We start from the raw sequence: 19,166 nt of genomic DNA, 5'->3' as shown, positions 1-19,166 counted from the left end.
AAGAGTAAACTTTCTGGATAAGCTTACTTTAGACAATGTTTGGGGCGATAACCTCCATGGCAATCTGCAAAGAAAAAAGACGCGTAGTAGACATTGCTTTCAAGAGGAGCGCAGACACTTGCATATGTAATTCATCCAAACCGCTGGAGCTGGGTAAGTTCAGTGATAGATTCGTATGCTGAATGTAAATGGAAACATTTCACTCATGTTCGAACTGAAGATCTTAGCCCTGGCACTAAATTGAAAAAGAGGTTAGGGCTGCAAGAACCTGTCATAATATTATGCATCCGGTAAACGCACTTTCCCTCTTGGAAGAAGAATAGTTGCAGATAAAGAGAATTGATTCGAATATGACACTAGCATTGACTATTTTAGAACTGGAGAAAAAGCTAAAATGGGTACATTTGTCCATTTTTGTAGGTAAACAACACAATCAAAACAATGACCGCATACCGCATCGACGCATGCGCAACAGCAACTGCGTAGCTACACTGTTGCCTAAGTTACGTGTATATTAAAATCTCTGCACTACCGCTGCCGTGCTAAGGAAAAACGCCGTATGAACATTTGAGAGTTGCCAAATTTCCCGTGATAAAACATGTGTTTTGACGACATTCATGCACATTTTTCTTTGAAATTTGCAGATAGGGATATTAGATTAAATTGCGTACGATACGAAAATTTTGAAAAAAAATAATCACAATTTTCCCTGTACAAATTCGGTTTTTATCGAAAAAAATTTGGCAACGTCTGACGGCTCATACGTCGTTCTTCCTGAGCACGGCAGACTACTCAGCCGTGCTACGGAAAAACGCCGTATGAACCTTCAGGCATTGCCAAATTTCCTTTGATAAAACACGAATTTCCTGGTAAACTTATACATATTTTCCTTCCAATTTTTCAGATTATTTTCTTCGCAATTTCACCTGAAGTCCCTGCAAATTTCAAGGACAAATATTCATAACTTTCCTAAAAAATGAACACTTAATTGAAGGAAATTTGGCAACTCTCGAATGTTCATACGGCGTTCTCCCTTAGCACGGCAGTACTCTTTTCGTGCGATAAAGAGTATTTCTGCACTTTTCAGCTCTCCAAAAATTTGAAATCCTCTCTAATCTTCACAATCCCGAAAATTGTAGACGCGTTGATAGAGAGACTCACGCACAAAAATTACCCGAAAAGTAAGGTCTTCAACCACGATGTAGAGCACTTCAATTTGCCGCATTACAAACGCAATATTTTTCTAGATCGCTGCGATTAAATATTAATTGCGGGCAAAGTCATTTAATCCTTTCGAGTGATTAGATTAAAATGATCGATACCAACGAAAATCAAGTTGTCGCGACCAGTAACAGTGGTGATGCAAGTAACTTGTAGCGAGTTGTTCTTGAGAAAACCATGACCATGTAGTGACGTCATGCACTGACTTTTTTCAAAAGCTAAGCTCCCATGGAGAATTTTCTGCTGTATGAAATGGACCACTAGACAAGGTACGAATTTTAGCATTCTGATACACACGGAAAAAAAATTGCTGATTCAACAATTCAATTGCTAAAAACAGGAAGTGCAATGTTTCAACGCAGATTTTACAACAAAAAAATGCTACTTTAACCAATGCATACTTTAATGCATTTGAATAGAACTAATTTAACCACGGGGGTGGTTGAAGTAGCATTTTTTTTGTTGTAAAATCTACATTGAAACATTGCACTCACTGTTTTTAGCAATGAATGAATACAATTTTTTTCCGTGCATGATTCTAAAATTTTACGTAGAACACGATACGCACAACGAAAATTACCGAAATCGACTTTTTACGAAGATATTTGATGATTCTTGATGCGTGAATTCAAACCACCCGCTCATGAAAACTCAATGCTCTGCGTGATTCACATCGCGCGCTAAACGTTATCATGACAGTCTCTGCGATGTAAAAATCTGGCAACCTCAGGCTTGACGCTTTGGCTCAGCTGTAGCAAATTGCTTATAGTTTGGAAAAAACATGGTGGAAAATGAACATTGCTCGATTGAGAGGCTTGCAGAAACCGTTGTAGTGCGCGATTTGACTCGCGTAGAGCTTTGAGTTTCTTGTGAGCGGGCAGTTCGAATTCCTTGTAGCCAATGTGAAATAAAAACGTTAATATCTTTGTTAGGAGTTGGTTTCAGTCATTTTCGTTGCGCGAATCGTGTTCTACGTGAAATTCTGGTTAAGAAACATGTATCAGAATGCTTGAATTCGTGCCTTGTCTAGGGGTCCATTGCATGCATGCAATGAAGGAGAATCTCTTTGCCACTGACTCAAAGACTTAAACGCAGGAGTAGAAACGTTAGATTTGGCGAAACGCGTGATACAACTATTCCGACTTCCGAGTCGGTAAAATTGCATACCTACGGAATACAGGAGAACAAGGACATGGTATTTTACATCATTCCAACTATTCGGTTCGTTAATTCGTCTCTAGGTTCGTCGGCCGAACTTAGTAGGAACTTCTGTCGAAAAAAGCGATCGGGCGGGTCGCGATAGGTCGCGTGTGAAAATGGGAGGGCCTCGAAAACGGATTCAGAATCGCGTTTTTTTTTTTTTTTTTTTGGAAGGGGGGAGGGGGCAAAACCGCAGTGAAAATCACAAGTTTGTCGCAAAATCGCAGCAATCTATGCGTACAGAGCCATAAAAAAGTAATATTTTTGAAATTCCTGAGCAGTGTTGGAAACTCACCTTCGAGTTTCAGGAGCCATGTGGCGCATCAAGCTCGATTTGCAGGGGCCGTTGAAAATGTCTTAGGGGCCAGATTGACTTTTTGCCTACATATCACAGCGCATTTAGTGAAAAGTTAGACGTAAGACGATTTAGTTACAGAACTAGTAACTGTAATAGGGGGGAATTTTGAAACATCACCAAACAGAAAAATTAGAATTTTTTTTTGGAGGGGGGGGGTGGGAAATTTTAAGGGGCCACGTTGGCGCAGAGCCTTCATTTTTTAGGCACCATGACCAATTTCTTAGGCGCATTTGGCGCGTTGGCGACTGTGAGTTTCGAACACTGTTCCTGAGGAAGAAGGGGTTTTTAATTTAAACGGGAAGACTAAGAACTCCCCGCAGAAGCGGATCCAGCAATTTGGCAACATCGGATTTCCTCCATTTAAACCTATGATAAATAATCGTTAATGTCGGTGCACCTGGCCCCAACAAAAATCGATACATTTACGTATGGTTGAATGGGGAAAAAACAATAATGTTGCCAATTTGCTGGATCCGCTAACGCGCGCATGCCTGTAATCAAAATCACCGGAAGCGCTAGTGAAATTGAAACTCGCAAATGCTGTCATAAGACATTCTTGAAGAATTATCACGGATTGGCAAAGGAAGCCATGTGGAATTCCATGGATATTTCTTCTTCTCTTTTTTCTAGAATGACATTTTTCACTGCCAGTAGGCACCCTTCTCACGAACAAACGCGCTGATGTACGGAAAATACTAGAGCATGCGCACAGTGGATCGAGTCAAAAAGAGAGATCGGACAAAACTTGGAAACTTTAAAAAGCTTATAACTCCTTTTATACAAAACTTTGAGGTTTCAAAAGTGGTTCCATTGGTTTCCTCGTGAGATTTTCTTCTAGACGCACTCCTTGAAATTCAAAATGTGACGAATTAAACATCAGAATTTGCAGTACTAGTTGAAAATTTCAAGTTCGACTTCTCTGATTGACTCGATCTATTCGTCGCCCTCACGACGAAGGGGCGTATCAAGATTTTGACTACTTTTCAGGAGAGCAAAAATAAGATTTAGAAGAACGGAATTCTTTCGCCGCTAGGTCCCTAATTAACGTATCTGATTTTTTTTTCGCACTCAGCACCGGAAAAATATCAGGATTTTAAATATCATATTGAATTTGTAAAATTATGCCTAGCAGCCCTGATATCATTGAAATATTACACGGAAAAAACAAGACTAGTGTTGAGCACTCCTGGCCGTTTAGTGGGGAGTAGTTGAGGGCTGGCGTCTAAGCGCTGTACAGCTCAACACCGGAAGGCAGTACAGGTGGGCACTGAACATGAGTAGTACTAATCAGATGCCGCGAGACGTAGTTGCGCTTAACAGGTGTAAATTCACCCACGAGACGTCGGAGTCACCATAGCCTGGTGGTAACGCGCTGGTCTTCCTCCGGCGCGATCCGAGTTCGGTCCCAGGTGGGGGCGTTTCATATTTTACGCTCGCTCCAAAATCACTTTAGGGCTTGACACTACTTCTTCCTTAGTGACCCAGCCTCGAGCTGTTTAGTGCCCAGCACTCCTCTGACTTGGTGGCTTCATTTGACCTAACCCTCGTTAGTGTCCAGCACTAACATGTAGGTCCCAACCCTAAGCTCGTTTTTTCCGTGTATCTTCCCCCATTTCATTCCTTTCTTGTTAGTTCTTTCACTTAATTTATTTTCTTTGAGTTTGATTTTTCTTCAGAATTTTTTCTAGGTGGGCAGTATTGTATATTTACTATGGTTTAAGGTAACAACATCCTTTTTGAGATGTCTAAAAGGTTATGAAAATGAGAAAATCAAGAAAGCGTATATTTAATCAGAATATTCAAAAGCAGTGTCTCGTTAATAAGACTTTAAAGGAATCTATGCTGAAGTTATAAACATAAGAGGATATATTTTATGTCTTCCTTGATAGTTTTACATACTTCAATTTAGGGGTGTTTATGTTAAATAAGAAAAAGAGGAGGTTAAATTCAAAGAGATGTGTCGATATTCCAATTTTAGGGCACACTATGACATTTCATTTTGAAAGATAAAGTAAAACCGATTTTTTCATTCGCCAAAGATGAAATAATGTTAACTGTTAAAATTGACAGCATTAGGATGCTTAATTTCATTTCTGACACGACAAGTCAAATTTGGTTAACTGCATTTACTTTTGATCAAAAGAGGTCGCAACTTGAAGTGTTTAAAAATAATGTTTTCATTGCCACTCCAAATGTATTTTTACCATCCTTAATTGCTGAAAATTAATAATGTTACCAAAAGCTTTGATACGTTAAATATTGGAATCTCATTACCTGAACAAAACGGCGGAAAGATTTTTTCTCTTATTCAATTTAAAATACTTCATTTTGCTTACTCTTGATGGCCAGGTAGTGAAAACTGTGTATGGACAGTTATAACAATAAGTTAAATATGAATGATGAATGTTCAATTAAATGATGAAGCAAGAGTATGCCTGAAAAATCAAAGAATCAACCATCGATACTAGTCAATTTACACTTATTATAATTACAGGTGAAAGACAAATGAAAACGAACATGATTACATTTGATTCGTCGTCAAAAGAGAACAACTAGACTAACTAGAGCTAACGAAGTGTTTATTGATACGTAAATAGAAACTGAAAAAATCTTGACCTAGTTGAGAATCGTTTGACATTTGCCGTCTATACACCCCCAGACAATTTAGATCTTTTCCCAGAAAATCCTGTCAGACCAAAATTATGAGGCGAAAAGCCATCGACATCAATGAGTCCCGACTGACAATACGAATCGTGTTTACCGAAACACCCCCGACTTAGGTTTCCTGAGTCCTGACCAGTGGCGTAACGGACTTCCGCTGGGCCCCCCTGCAAAATTTTTTCTAGGGCCCCCCCCCCCATGTCGATAAAATTCCAAAATCATCCCCCCTCCCGCCCCTCTACTTCCCTCACCCCTTCCCGTTTTTTGGCCCGAGAAATTTCAAATCACGGACTTGGACTTGGAATGCCTCTCCCCTCACTGTCCCGGATCCCGTACCCGATTAAATGGGGCCCCTAAAGGATCAAGGATCTAAAGGGTGGCGGGGGCCCAGCCCAGGCCCAAGGATCTACAAAAGGGCCCATGCAGGCCCAAGAATCGAAGGGCCTCCAAGGGCCTTGTGGGCCCTTTAGATTCATGGGTCACCCAAAGCCCGAAATACCTACGAAAAGTGACAAAAAAGAGAAAAATTTAGTAATCACTGAGTGGACATTGGAAGGCAGGGGCCCTTCAGCAAAAAAAAAAGTTAGGAACAGTCCAAAAGAAGTATGAAAAACCCTGAGCTAACAATAAAAATCAGCGGAAGAAGCCCCATCTCGGTAAGTAAAGGCCCAAAGTTTGAAACCAAAGCTAAGCATCAAAGAGACAGAGAAAAACAAAATTTCGGCGGCCGAAGGCCCGGAGGGCCCCCTAGGCGCTTGGGCCCCCCTGCATAGCAGGGTCTGCGGGGGCGCCCGTTACGCCACTGGTCCTGACGAATAACAAAAAAGAGCTCTTTAGGCTGTTGCATTAAAACACGCCGACAAATAATAAAAAAATACCGCCAGATTGATCTAAAATCTGCAGCAGGGATAACAAAATGCAGAAACAATAACTAAGAAACACACCCGATCAATGAGTGACGGGCATATTGTGTCGCGCAAACGGAAAGGGTCTGATTTTCGAGGACGTATCATAGAGTAGAAGTCAGGTAGCGGACACCGCGAAGCGGCGCATTATATGATGCGCCCGTTTGCCGAATTCAGAAAAGGTCTTTCTTATGATACGCCTTTTTGTTTTTCCTTAATAACTCAGTTAATATTGAGAGTTGAGCTCTCAAAGAAGGCTCGATGGAAGAAGGAACTTGAGGTGCAGAAGAATCCATTCATAACTCAAAATGGCCAATTTTGATGATACGCCCCTTCGTCGTGAGGGCGACGTATTGTGTGACGTGAGGAAATCCTCGAGTACATGAGGAAATTTTTCGATGCATTTCTTCTTCCACCTAAAATCTCCTCCTTTTATGCTGCCGTGCTCGGCAAAAACGCCGAAAATCCATCAAGATTTTCCCTCGTTTCTTGGAACAAAACACTTTTTAAAATAAAAACTATTACCTACACGGAAAAAAAAATTGCTGATTCAACAATTCAATTGCTAAAAACAGTGAGTGCAATGTTTCAACGCAGATTTTACAACAAAAAAATGCTACTTTAACCACCCCCGTGGTTACATTAGTTTACCATGTGGTTTAAGTAGCAAAAAAAATGCTACTTCAACCAGCCCCGTGGTTAAATTAGTTTACAATGTGGTTAAAGTAGCATTTTTTTGTTGTAAAATCTGCGTTGAAACATTGCTCTCACTGTTTGTAGCAATTGAATTGTTGAATCAGCAATTGCACCTCAAATTTTTCGTTAAGTTCTTGATAGTATTTGCGGAAAAATTCTGTAAAAATATAGTCTCATGGTACACAAGTTTTTCTGCTATGATACATTGTTTACAAAAAATGTAAAATGGTGTTAACGGCGTTTTTGCGTTCCACGGCAGAAAAAGGCGAAAAATGAGGAAAACAGAGCAGGCCCGCTGACTTTTGAAATATTATGGCACATCGCATATTCTGCCATGCTAAGGAAGAACGCCGTATGAACATTCGATGGCTGCTAAATTTTCCCGGATAAAACATGTACTTTCAAGGAAAGTTATGCTTATTTTCCCTTGAAAGTTTGAGATTAGTTAGCTCAAATCAAATCGCAAACAAAATTGTCTAAAAATTCAGAGAAAAATATTCACAATTTTCCCAGTAAATTCGCTGTATATTGGAGGAAATATGGCAACGCCTGAAAGCTCACACGGCCGGCGTTCTTCCTTAGCACGGCAGTGTTGTTGAACTGTTCGCGGACGGAGGAAATTTTCCGGTATGAGGAAATCTGAAGGCTGAAAAAACGACTAACTTTCGGCTTTCAAGAACTATTCGCAACCCTTAGGTAACTCCTCCTCGACACCTGGCTACGGCCTTACCTTCATTTGGGGTGTGATAGTATATTGCTTTACCCTAAAGTACACGAGAAGACATGCCCGAAAAAACGAGTGCGATAAAAAGAAAGTAAAAAACGGGTAAACAAGGCCAAAAACATCAAAACCCAAAAAAGGCAGAACGTTTCGGGTCGTCACCAACTCATTTTCAGCTGCAAAAACGAAAAAAGAGATAAAAAATCGGGTGGCGACAAGACTAACTTAATCATCACGCAACCACTCAATGCTTTATACTTTCACTGCTTTGTGAATCTACAACGGCCCTGATGAGAATTTGTGAAAAAGTAAATTTTCGGCTTTTAGTGCTTCTCCAGGGTGTCTAGTTTTTTTTCATTTTAGGAAATCCTGATTTCGTGATTTTTTCATATTCTGATCAAATCCTGATTTTTGGCGGGGAAAAATAACTTCACAAAAATAGCTCGACAAAAAAATCCGATCAGACGGCCGACTTTTCTCAATTCCTGATTTTACGACCGATTTTATCTCAAATCCTGAACAAATCCTGATGAAATCCGGATTAAATCCAGATTGACCTCAAATCCTGATAGAATCGGGAAAATCGAGAAAAACCTGATGCTAGACACCCCGAACTGAGGTTTAAAAAATTACATTCCTCCTACTGTCAAATGGCGCTGTTTCACAGGCCAAGACTTTTTTTTAAGTTTTCAAAAGAGCACATGTGGAACCCGGCGACCAGATGTTTTATTAACTCAAAATCAGGTTCTTTCCGTCAAAGGGGTGTTGTCTTCGGTCTGCACTGTTGGGTTGTTCGATGAAGTCCCTGCGGCGTGGAACGAATGAAACGCACCAGGGACACGAGGGCAGGGGTGAAAAAAACACTTATTGTTAGTCTTCGTATTTTTTGAGGCTGTCGCTTCACACTGCTGTCCACAAAGGAACATGCGTACTTTACAGTGAACTGTTCACTATCTCCTTCACATTAAAGAGCGCGCTTAACTATTTTCATCGCATTGGAGAGCGCGTTCCACAGTTTCGTTCGCAAAAAAACTACACTGGAAAAAAAAAGAAAAGAAAAGAAAAAAAAACACATTGTATCTAGAGTCCAGACTCTTAAAAACATCGACAAGAAAAAGTACTCTTGATTCAATCAGAATCTAGCTTAAATCAAGAACCAAGCTTCTTATTTTAAGCGGATTTCGTTTTGTTTCGAGCAAAAATCCGATTGAATCAAGAGTATTTTTTCTTGACAATGTTTTCAAGAGTCTGGACTCCAGATCCAATGTGTTTTTTTTTCCAGTGTATGCGCTCAGCAGGGTTACGTCTTCTGCCTTGCGTCACAAGAGGATACGTACGCAAAATTAGATTCTTCTTCTTGGAGGTCGACTGGCCACCGTCTGAGATGCCGTTGTCTCCGCTGTTTTCCGGACATATGAACCCCATTGCAAAGCGTCGCGCTAAAAACGTCAGTGATAACGGGACGACAAGAACAATACCGCGGGGATATAGACACTTGATGGGTATCGCGCACTGAGAATCCTAGAATTCACCTGCTGTCTTCGGGGGTTGAACAAAAACACTTGTAGTGAGCGTAACTTCGGCGCCCGATCGTCAACTGCGTCAAAACTCAAGATTGACACTGAGGAGAAGGGACTGTGCCCGATGCGCGGGAAGGGACAGGGTTGAAGGGACAGGGTGCCGGCGGCGAAGAGAGTTCCCCTTTCTCACACCCGTCTCGACACTACTTCTCCAAGGTCTCTTGGGTTGGCCGGCCGGGCGATAACCTGCAAGTGTTCAGGGTTTTCGGGAATCGCTCGAGGGTTCTGGAAACTCATGTCGTTCCTGCTGTGATGTGCCCGTTTCCCTCGGCCAGACGCCAGGGTTGTCTGGACCATAGAATAATGAATAGCTTCGCTATAAGAAGCGCCACGGGGACGAATCCACAACGGGCCTTCGAATGACCTTGAAATGGTCGACAGGCCGAGCGAATACGAGCTGCGCCGAGGATGGTTAACTGAGATTCATAACTAACAACAATGACATGGTTAACTGAGATCGTTCAAGGTCATGGAAAACGCTGTCCTATTGAAAAGGTTGCCGTGGCCCTTCTTATAGCGTCAGCTAGTTATTATTCTATGATGGGGCCCCTGAGCAATGTGAATTTTGAGATGTCGTGTTCAGACGTGTTTTGTCCGAAACAGCAAAATTTGTCCCTATTTCTTCTTGTGACGTCCCTGTTTCTTTCTTTTCACTCGGTTCCGAACAGCCGACGAGAGCAACTTCCAATCGAGATGTTGCATGTGTGAGGAATTTGCGATTTGCCTCTTGTTCCTTACGTAAAAGTTCGCGAGAAACACGATGGTGCCACTGGTTTTCTCTGAAGTCAACTCCCGAGCTCAAAAAAAGCTCTCAAAAAGAGGCCAAAATGGAGGGGATATCCCACGCTATCCTGAGAGTCCACCTCTACATCAAGACAAACTCTCCATGCGAAGATAGGGAGCAAATACATTGACAGGGCTGACACATACATTATTTTACAAAATTTTCAGACAATTTAGTACGCAATTTCATCTAAAATAACTGGAAATTTCAAGGAAAAATATGCGCGAATGTGATAAATATCCATGTTTCATCGAGGGAAATTTGGCAACTGTCGAATGTTCATGGTTCATACGGCGTTCTTCCTTAGCACGGCAGTGTATCACTTTTGAATTGAATACTCGAGCCGCCCTATCGTCGCAGAGAGGATCGAGTCAATAGGACAGGTCGGACAAAATTCGGAAACTTTAAAAGCTCATAACTGCGTTTAGACACAATTTTAAGGACCTGAACATGGCTCCAATGGTTTCCTTGTAAAATTATCATTTTAAAGCACACCTTAAAACTGACTCGATCCACCGTGCGTCGTGCGATAACGACGTTGGAATGCAACGAGTGACACATTGAAGGCGCTGCGGCTCTTTCAATGGCTATAGGTCTGCATGCAACTATTCGTGTTCTCACGATGTCCGTGTTGCATACACACACATTTTCAGGCGCTCTGGTTTTCTTAGGTACAACGATAGTACAAAGTATGGCTACGGTTCTTAATTACTTCCCAAGCATTTACAATCGTGTTACCTCTAGTTATTACTATGCAACGGAGATGTTGCATGTGTGAGGAATTTGCGATTTGACTGTTGATTCTTGTGTAAAAGTTTGCGAGAAACACGATGGTGCCACTGGTTTTCTCCGAAATCAACTCCCAAGCTCAAAAAAAGCTCTCAAGTTGAGGCCAAAATGGCCGGGGATAGCCCACGCTATCCAGAAAGTCCACGTTTACATCAAGACAAACTCTCCATGCGAAGATAGGGAGTAAATACATTAGCAGGGTTACAGTGTTTTCAGCTTTAGAGTCCACAAATAAAGTGGCAGCCCTGTCAATGTATTTGCTCCCTATCTTTGCATGGACCTAGACGTGGACTCTCAGGATAGCGTGGGATATCCTCTCCATTTTGGCCTCAACTACTTGAGAGCTTTTTCTGAGCTTGGGACTTGATTTCAGAGAAAACCAGGGGCACCATCGTGTTTCTCGCGAACTTTTACGTAAGAATCAATAGTCAAATCGCAAATCCCTCACACATGCAACATCTCCGTTCCCGGAGGTCAAGTGAGCCATGTTGAATCACGGCAGCGCAGCGTTGCTAACCCTGGTAAAAATTGGCAGTAGAATCTGTGTTCCAAAATACCATAGACCTACAGCCGGCTGTAAGATTTCCAATTGCATCTATAGCCGGCTACACAATTTCTTATAGCCTTTCATAGCCGATGGCGACTAAGCAACAGCCAGGCGATAAAGTTTATGCTAAACGTTACTAATTACGGATGCTAGGACTTAGTGAGTTTTTGGACTACTGCTCTCTTTTTGGGCCGTAGTATCTTGATTTATTTTGCGAGGAAAGCTCCGTACTTTTGATGGATGCCTGCCAGTCCTAATATATTAGAGCGCCTTCAGTTTCGTATGATACTGTGCAATACGTCTGGTGTGAAATGGTTGCTTAAAGCGCCGTGGCGTGGCACGCTGAGGCGCGGCAGGCAGCCAACGCGAAACGCGCATTGGCGCCTACAAACCCAAGTGGAGACTTCAGGCGTTGCGCAATGCGTAAAGTATCCCTGTTAGGTTTGTAGGCGCCAGTGCGTCGCCGCTCCGCTTTGTGTTAGGCTCTAATATTTAATCTGGCGGAGTCATTCAACTCATGATTTTGAAATGTTTGCACATCCTGTATGGATTATTCTCGTTTTAATTGATGAAAAAAAAATATGTATTAAAGGAAAATATAACGTGTGTTTTGTAAACATTAAGGTGGCTCCGTATCAATCTTAATGATTTCCAAAGCACACGAATTTCTACACAATTTCTTATAGCCTTTTATAATCGATGGCGAAAAAGCAACAGCCAGGCGATAAAGTGTGAAGCCCGGCGATAGGAACTATAGCTCGGCTGCATAATTTTTTATCTTTTCGTATAGCCCGGCCGTATGATTTCCTCCGCATTCTACAGCCAGCTATATGATTTTCTGTAGCCTTCTTTAGCCGGCTATAAAAATTCCTATGGTAATTTGAAACGCAGCTCTTATCGCCAATTTTTACCAGGGAAATGGTGCAAATTAGTTACGAAAAACATTGCCACGAAGGCATTATGAATGGCAATCCCGCAAATTACCGATGGCATTTCTGCAATTTGCACCATTTTCCAATGCAGTCATGGTGCTACACGACTCATCCGAATTTCGCGGTAAACAATTTGAATTATTTTAACATTTTAAATTCATTTTCCTCCAATTTCCCATACCAAAAAAAAATCATGAAAAATACTGCAAACTTAGCTCATAAGGCACTCTCAGATGAAGCAATAAAGTGTGTGCAAATTCTCCATTGAATCGGGACGTGCAAAAACCGCTAATGTCCATTTTTCCAGTCTTAAATTTTTTTGAGTTCATAATACTTTTCGGAGTTGGTTGCAACTACGAAAGTGGCGTTGAAACTCTTCTTCAGGTTTCCTGAATCCCAAAACGAGTCCTTTCATCAAGTAGACGCATTTCTGGCAAACAGAACTATGTACATTTTGACGTGAGCCCTGGTATGCATGTATTCTTATGGGTCTCAGGGCTCATTTCTTAATGCACATAGTTCCGTTTGACAGAAATGCGTCCATTTGTAAGGTTGTATCAACTCTTTATAAGCATTATTGACTCAAAAAAACTTAAGACTGGAAAAATGGACATTGGCGGTTTTTGCACGAGATTCAATTGTAAATGCAGCGTAAAAAACCCTCGACAACAACCGCAGCCATTCCTACGTTGTGCTGTGCTTCTGCACCTATGAAAACCAGATTGCCTGCAAGGTTCTGTGTATGCAACAGGAACATTCCAAGAGCACGACTAAATGCATTCAGACCTAGCATTTGAGAAAGGCGGAGTGTCTTCAATTCTTCCAGCTTTCCGAATCACGACCTACCGTAAACATCGCTGTTTGCACGGTGAAAAATTCTCTTGGATTTAAAAATTTCCTGACTTTTCGGATTTTCTGAACATTAAAAGCCCCCGACTTTTCCCTGGCTTTTCAGGGTTCTTTGAAAAGGTTTCTGATAAAAATTCTAATCATAATTCACAAACAGTTAAAGGTGAAAAGTATCTTGAGAGTGAAAAAACGAGAATGTTTTGGCAGGAGGAAAAAATTTCCGCAGCAAAACTCATACATTTTTCCTAACTTTTCAAGGTTGGACAAAGTTCCTTGAACATAGAAAATCCACAATGCAGGCGAGCCAAAATTCGGAAATTCGTGGAAATTGATTGTAAAGAATGAAAATTGATTTCAAAATATAAAAAGGCATCAATGACTTAAAGTACATGATTGTATGGTCCAAAAGATGGGCTTAATTTTTTAAAGTGTTTTTTTTTTTGTCTACAGCAACAATTTACAATATTGAACTAACAACACTTGAGTAACTTGGGCATTTATCCTGGCATATTACGTTGAGGCCTTATCACAAAGGGTAAAATGAAATATGTTACTTTTCGGAACCAGTTGACAATTATCCATGAGGTAGAAATTAGTACAGGGGTAAGATTTGATGGGTTAGAGCCTTCTCTAAGTGGTAACATCCCTGAGAATTCCTGTTCCTAGCATTTAATTTACCCGCAAAACTTAAGGTGGATACTTAACTAAAACTTCAGAAACACCAAATTAGTTCTTACTTTCAAAATAAACAGTGACGTTTCACTCGGTGCATTCTGCAGAGTTTCCACTATTTCTTCATTTTCCAATTAGTTTACTTTTTTCTTACTCTAGAATTTCCAGATCGCTTGATTTTTCCCGATCTTCAAACGACGCTTCTACTTTAATTATGTTTCTATTTGTGTTCTGTAAATGGAACTGCATTAAGCAGAAAGGAACCAAGCCACATTAGCCATCGCCAAATTTAACTTGGCAATTAATTTCTTACATTAAAACGGTTAAGCGTATTTTTGTGCAGATTTCAGTGAATTTTTTGCACTGTACGAAGCAAATTCTGTAAAAATTTCAAAGGAATCCGCACAAACGTTATCTTGTAAAAATTTAGATTGCCCAGTTGAATTTGGCAATATGTAGCTGATATTTCTTGGTTCCTCGCTGTTGAACACGGTCCAATTACACTGACTTTCGCTAAACTATGAGCGAAAATCTCCACTTCCAGAGACTTAAATCACAGAAAAAGATATTCAGAAGTTGTCCGCGCTTCCTGTAATGGCGGCAGCAGCGGAAATTGCGGAGCCAAAACACTGCCTTATATATCCCTCACCTTTTCAGGTTGTGTAAATTACTTGACTTTCAAGCTTTACCAAAGAGCTGGAAACTCTGCCAGGTCTTCTCTACGTATGAACAAGTTTGCTGACCTCAGGGTTGCAGAAACATCTGTACCACAAAACCGGCGCCGTCCCAGTCCGTTCTCAGGAAATGGGAGAGCCCTGAGACAAGGAGGAGGTTTTTTCTTTGAAACAAAACATTCAAGCGTGCTATTTTGAGGGAGCAGAACTGTCGACCGCATTATTTCATGCGTTCGGCAAAATTCTGCGAAAACTTGAAATGAGAAAACCTACATCTACTTTAGGGGAACTTTTAAAAGTTTCTGCACCCCTGCTTGACCTCTGACAAAATTCGAGGTTCATCACTCCTTTGTGATTACCAATCCGAGCCAGGCAGAATAAAATGTAGGAAAGAAACTGAAAACTCACCATCAGTTGGAATAGATTCCGTTGGTGATGAAACTGACATCGCTGGTTTGCATCTGGAAAAACCGAAAGAAAAATATGAATATAACAAATAAATATCTAGACAAGTATATAAACACATATCAGAGCACCCTAATTTCAATCATAAATTGAATCTTAATGTGAATATTATTAATTTGGTACAAGATCACTAAAAATTATTGGTACAAAAAAAAGAAGGAAAAAAAAACTGACTCATGAAGATGACATACAGCCGTTTAATTTGCTATTGGCTGGTCACCCGCATCTCTACAACTATTGTTTGTGCGTCCCCAAACCAGAAGGATTTAGGAAGGTTCATGGGTGACAGGTCACTGCATCACTTGATTGAGGTGGTTAGAACTTTGCTCATTTTTATACCACATGCATTTATCAACATTTTTCTTTCGGGGTGTCCTCCCTTGTTTTAACCGCCTCTGGTTCCAATCAAATTCAAACAAAGAAGGTCTACACCTTCTTCCATTGCAAGATTTCTGAGTTCCTTGCAGAGGATTCATTTTATCGGAATCTTTCGGATGGATGGTAGAAACGCACTAGGCCAAAGAATTTAAAAAATCCTTCTCAATTTATGTCTCATTTTTAGCTCAGAAAGTTTTCATCCAAAAATTTCCTGCACCATGCACCGGTGAGGGATCTTGAACGCTTGTACATTTTCTATACCAGAGTATGTATTGTCAACCAGGGTAAACGGAAATGTAGGCTAACCAACTTAAAACTTTTTCGAACACTTTCCACCCAATCGGTATTGCAAATTAGGACAAAAAGGAAAACTTCCTCTGTCAACATCCTGTGGTGTAATGGTTATGCATAGAGTAAATAGGGTCATAGAATAAATGGGAGAGCTGGCGCCATGTCCTGCTCGATGAGTTTCGCGTCCGGTGTGCGCCAAGCTCGGGTCACTTTTTCGATACACGTTCAATCCAAAATTGCGGAGTGGAATATGTGGTAATTCCTACCTCCTTTGTTTACATTAGATGGCTGGGCACTCGTTTATTGCAAACAATCGGTCATGTATCAAATAGTGACCCGGCGTCACACAGGAGTCTTGGAATTCAGGACCTGGAAAATGCTTAAAAGTAGCGCTAGCTTTCCCACTTACATTATGACTCTATGTGGATATGTAGCGCTGGCTTTGCGCCCAAGAAGTACCAGGTTTGATTCCCAGACAGGTGACCTGAGTTTGATGGTCTCAGGGAGTGGTCGCCTGGAGCTCGCACATTTAGGTGATTTTTCTAGCAAGGTCAAACTGGCAAGCAATATATCGCAATGATTGCGTCAAAAATCTGGGCAGATTCAAAATTTTTGGCCAAAGAGGGGATGATGGCCCCTGCGCATGAACCTAAAGAATCATTTTAAACCAAGAATTTGTCAAAATTCAGCGAAATGAAAGCAGAATCTTGTTTGAAAAAAAACCTTCGCATTCAATACAGTCATCAATTTTTTAATCGAATGCAAAGTTTTTCTCCTAACAGAATTCCGCTTTCACATCTCTGAATTCTGCTAATTTTTAATTCTGCTAAATTTTGAATGACTCAGGGCTCATTAACACGGACTGTCATCCTCTTTGGGGCTTAAAATTCAAAATCTGCCATGATTTTTGACATAATAAATGAGATATATCGCATGTCAATTCAACCACGTCAGAAACTTTGATGAATCACCTCAACATAGGATCAGCCCTGTAGGCTACTTGAAAATTGGTAAAAAAAAAAGAGAAAAAAAAATAATGACCTAAACCTGATCCATATCAAATGAAAGGCATGTAAGTAAATGCGCTTTAAAGGCCTCTCATTAAACCATAGAGTTTGGAATAATAACTAAACATCACCTTGTTGATACACTAGATGGGAACCTGAGACAGCCGGAAATGTTTCTACAGAGACAGCCTTATGATAGAAACATTGATGGGAAAAAGTCAGAAAATTATAAATATGGACCAAAATTGAGCAGTAGAGCAGAGTAACTAATTCAGAGCGGTAATTAGATTCATTGACAGATTAATTCTGAATGATAGAGCTTTCGAAAAGTGCAACATAATGCTCAAATCCAGAACAGGATAGTTTACTGGATATTAGTGGTGAATCGACCCTTTCAAGTGACAAGCCATTAGACTGGTCTACCTGAAATATCTAATACATGAGGGGACGTATACGGAATTGCTGAAACTGTGCATGAACTGTGATAAACAGATTAAAATGTACAGTGAAAGCAACATCAGATAATAGAAGTGCACTCTCTTACATTACTTTTCGAATGCCTTAAAGTAAAGGCTATTGTCCTCTTACACAATCCTCGGGACCTACTTCCACTAGCCTTCGTCAGAAAATCCACAGCATTTAAAAATGAGAATTCCAGGTTCGGAAGAGAAATCAAATCATTCAGAAAACAGAAAGAATATTATCAAACCATTTCGGTAAAACTCAGAAAATTTGGGTATGAATAAGTCCAAAGAATACAGCTCTGAGCTGTCTCAGACATCATTCATGGTGTGATTGGCTCATTCATTATCTCTCAATCTATGTTCATGTATTCCTCAGGCTATTTAAATGATTCACAGTTCGCCTAATAAACGCCTCTGCCTACAGTGTGTTAGTCATCTGACTGCTAATCGAGTTATTTGGAAGATGTCCACTTCTAAATACCCCCAGACAATCGATTAGGAATAAAATGGATCTAGTAACTCACCGTCATTATTCAATACAAAATGGAAACTCGAATGAACTCACAGGAACGAAAACGACACTTCGACAACCGAACAGAAAACTAAATCAACAACCGTAGCGGAATTTGCACGATTGCACAGGCGTGCTAATTAATCCAGACGCTGGGATGCACGAAAGTTCAATTATGGATTGGGCGAAGTTACAACAATACAACTTGACTTGTTATAAATTCACGGCTCGGCGCGGTGGCAGGCACAGGCAAAAACAGGCGCACGGACCGAACGAGGAACGGCAATATGGAGTCACCGGATAGAGATACGGATACAACGGAAGGGGAGAGAAAGCGGGTGGGTGGGAGGGGACCGTGGTACAACAACAGCATGGCAGCTAACCAAAAAACCATTACCAGATAAGAGGACTTTTTTACCGTCTGACGCGAGATGTAGTGCTTTTATCGACTCGGGGCATGCGCAGCGAGACCAGATTTACGTTAATGCCGCCGGGTTTCTGCTGAGTTGAAGTTTCACGTACAGACTTCGAGTTCAATTCAATGCGATGTATTTCCCCCCTCCCTCCCCGCCCATCTGTATTCCCAGGCCGCCGCATGCCGGCTATAAGATTGCTAGCCAACGCAGTTGCCACGTCGAACGCGATTAAGTCATTTCGGACATGAAAAATCTCCGTTTAAAAAGCTGTAAGCTTCTACAGCTGCGTTTAAATCGTTCTACACCCTTAAAGTGCGCCATTTAATTCCTGAAACGCCAGTTTTCGAGAGGATTTAGCGCACAGGACTCAAGTAAATGAGTTGATGCCCGTCAAATTGGCAACCGCCACAAATACTTCTCTGTCATCAAGCCCCCTCAAAGAAAATACATTATCACGGCCCTATTCATGTTCAAAGAACTAGTGAAACAAGACCTCTTTGCGTGCGCGAATGCACGCCCATTGAGATGGAGGTCAATGTATAAGCATGCTTGTCTAGTGTGTTGAACTACTGCAACTAATACTTGGAAAGCTATGAGACAAAGAAGGTATGAGTGATAAAAATTCGCTGCGTTTATCAAAGTCATGTTGCAGCAACATTGTGAGGCGGTTAGTTATGTGCCGTGATTACGGCCAGTAAAGGTTGCAATAGCATACACTTTGATTAAATAAACTTTGTCTGGCCTCAAGAACCTGGAAAAGTTCTAAGAAGGCTAAAGTTGCCCTGTCTCCGTAGAATCTCCTTCAAAAGACGTTTAAGCAATTTCTCATGCTTATAACGCGCTAAGATTGCATACCCTCAGAAATGCAGGCATTTCTTAATGCTATGTTAGGATTGCAAGTTGTGACTACTAAATGGACTACATTTTGCAATTTGGAACTATAAATTATAGCCCGATTTAAAAACAACGTTTGTGCCATTAGTTTCCTTATGCACATAAGTGTTTTTCCAGAAGAGCCAGAATTTATAGTTCCAAATTGCAAAAT

The 19,166-nt window shown here is 40.9% G+C and overlaps 1 protein-coding gene across 4 annotated transcripts in view; it reads right to left on the bottom strand.

Moving 5' to 3' along the window:
• The window catches only part of LOC109033054 (uncharacterized), a 38,977-nt gene extending 20,937 nt beyond the window's left edge, over window positions 1–18,040 (bottom strand). Inside the window, exons 1-3 of one of the 4 annotated variants that reach the window (XM_019045504.2) lie at window positions 17,719–18,039; window positions 14,998–15,050; window positions 28–64 (exon numbers count right to left, since the gene is read on the bottom strand). Coding sequence is in view for 2 of the 4 variants with exons in the window: in XM_019045495.2 (XP_018901040.2) it covers window positions 14,998–15,037 (40 nt within the window). In the remaining 2 variants the exon portion in view is untranslated. Of the gene's footprint in view, window positions 1–27; window positions 466–14,997; window positions 15,051–17,274; window positions 17,480–17,718 lie in introns of those variants that run through there. The other 3 variants (XM_019045495.2, XM_072304552.1, XM_072304553.1) reach the window with 3 other exon arrangements.
• Window positions 18,041–19,166: the final 1,126 nt, after the last annotated feature.

The sequence above is a fragment of the Bemisia tabaci genome, chromosome 9, assembly GCF_918797505.1.
Source record: "Bemisia tabaci chromosome 9, PGI_BMITA_v3".
Lineage (NCBI taxonomy): Eukaryota > Metazoa > Arthropoda > Insecta > Hemiptera > Aleyrodidae > Bemisia > Bemisia tabaci.
This window is presented reverse-complemented; position numbering and strand designations above follow the sequence as displayed.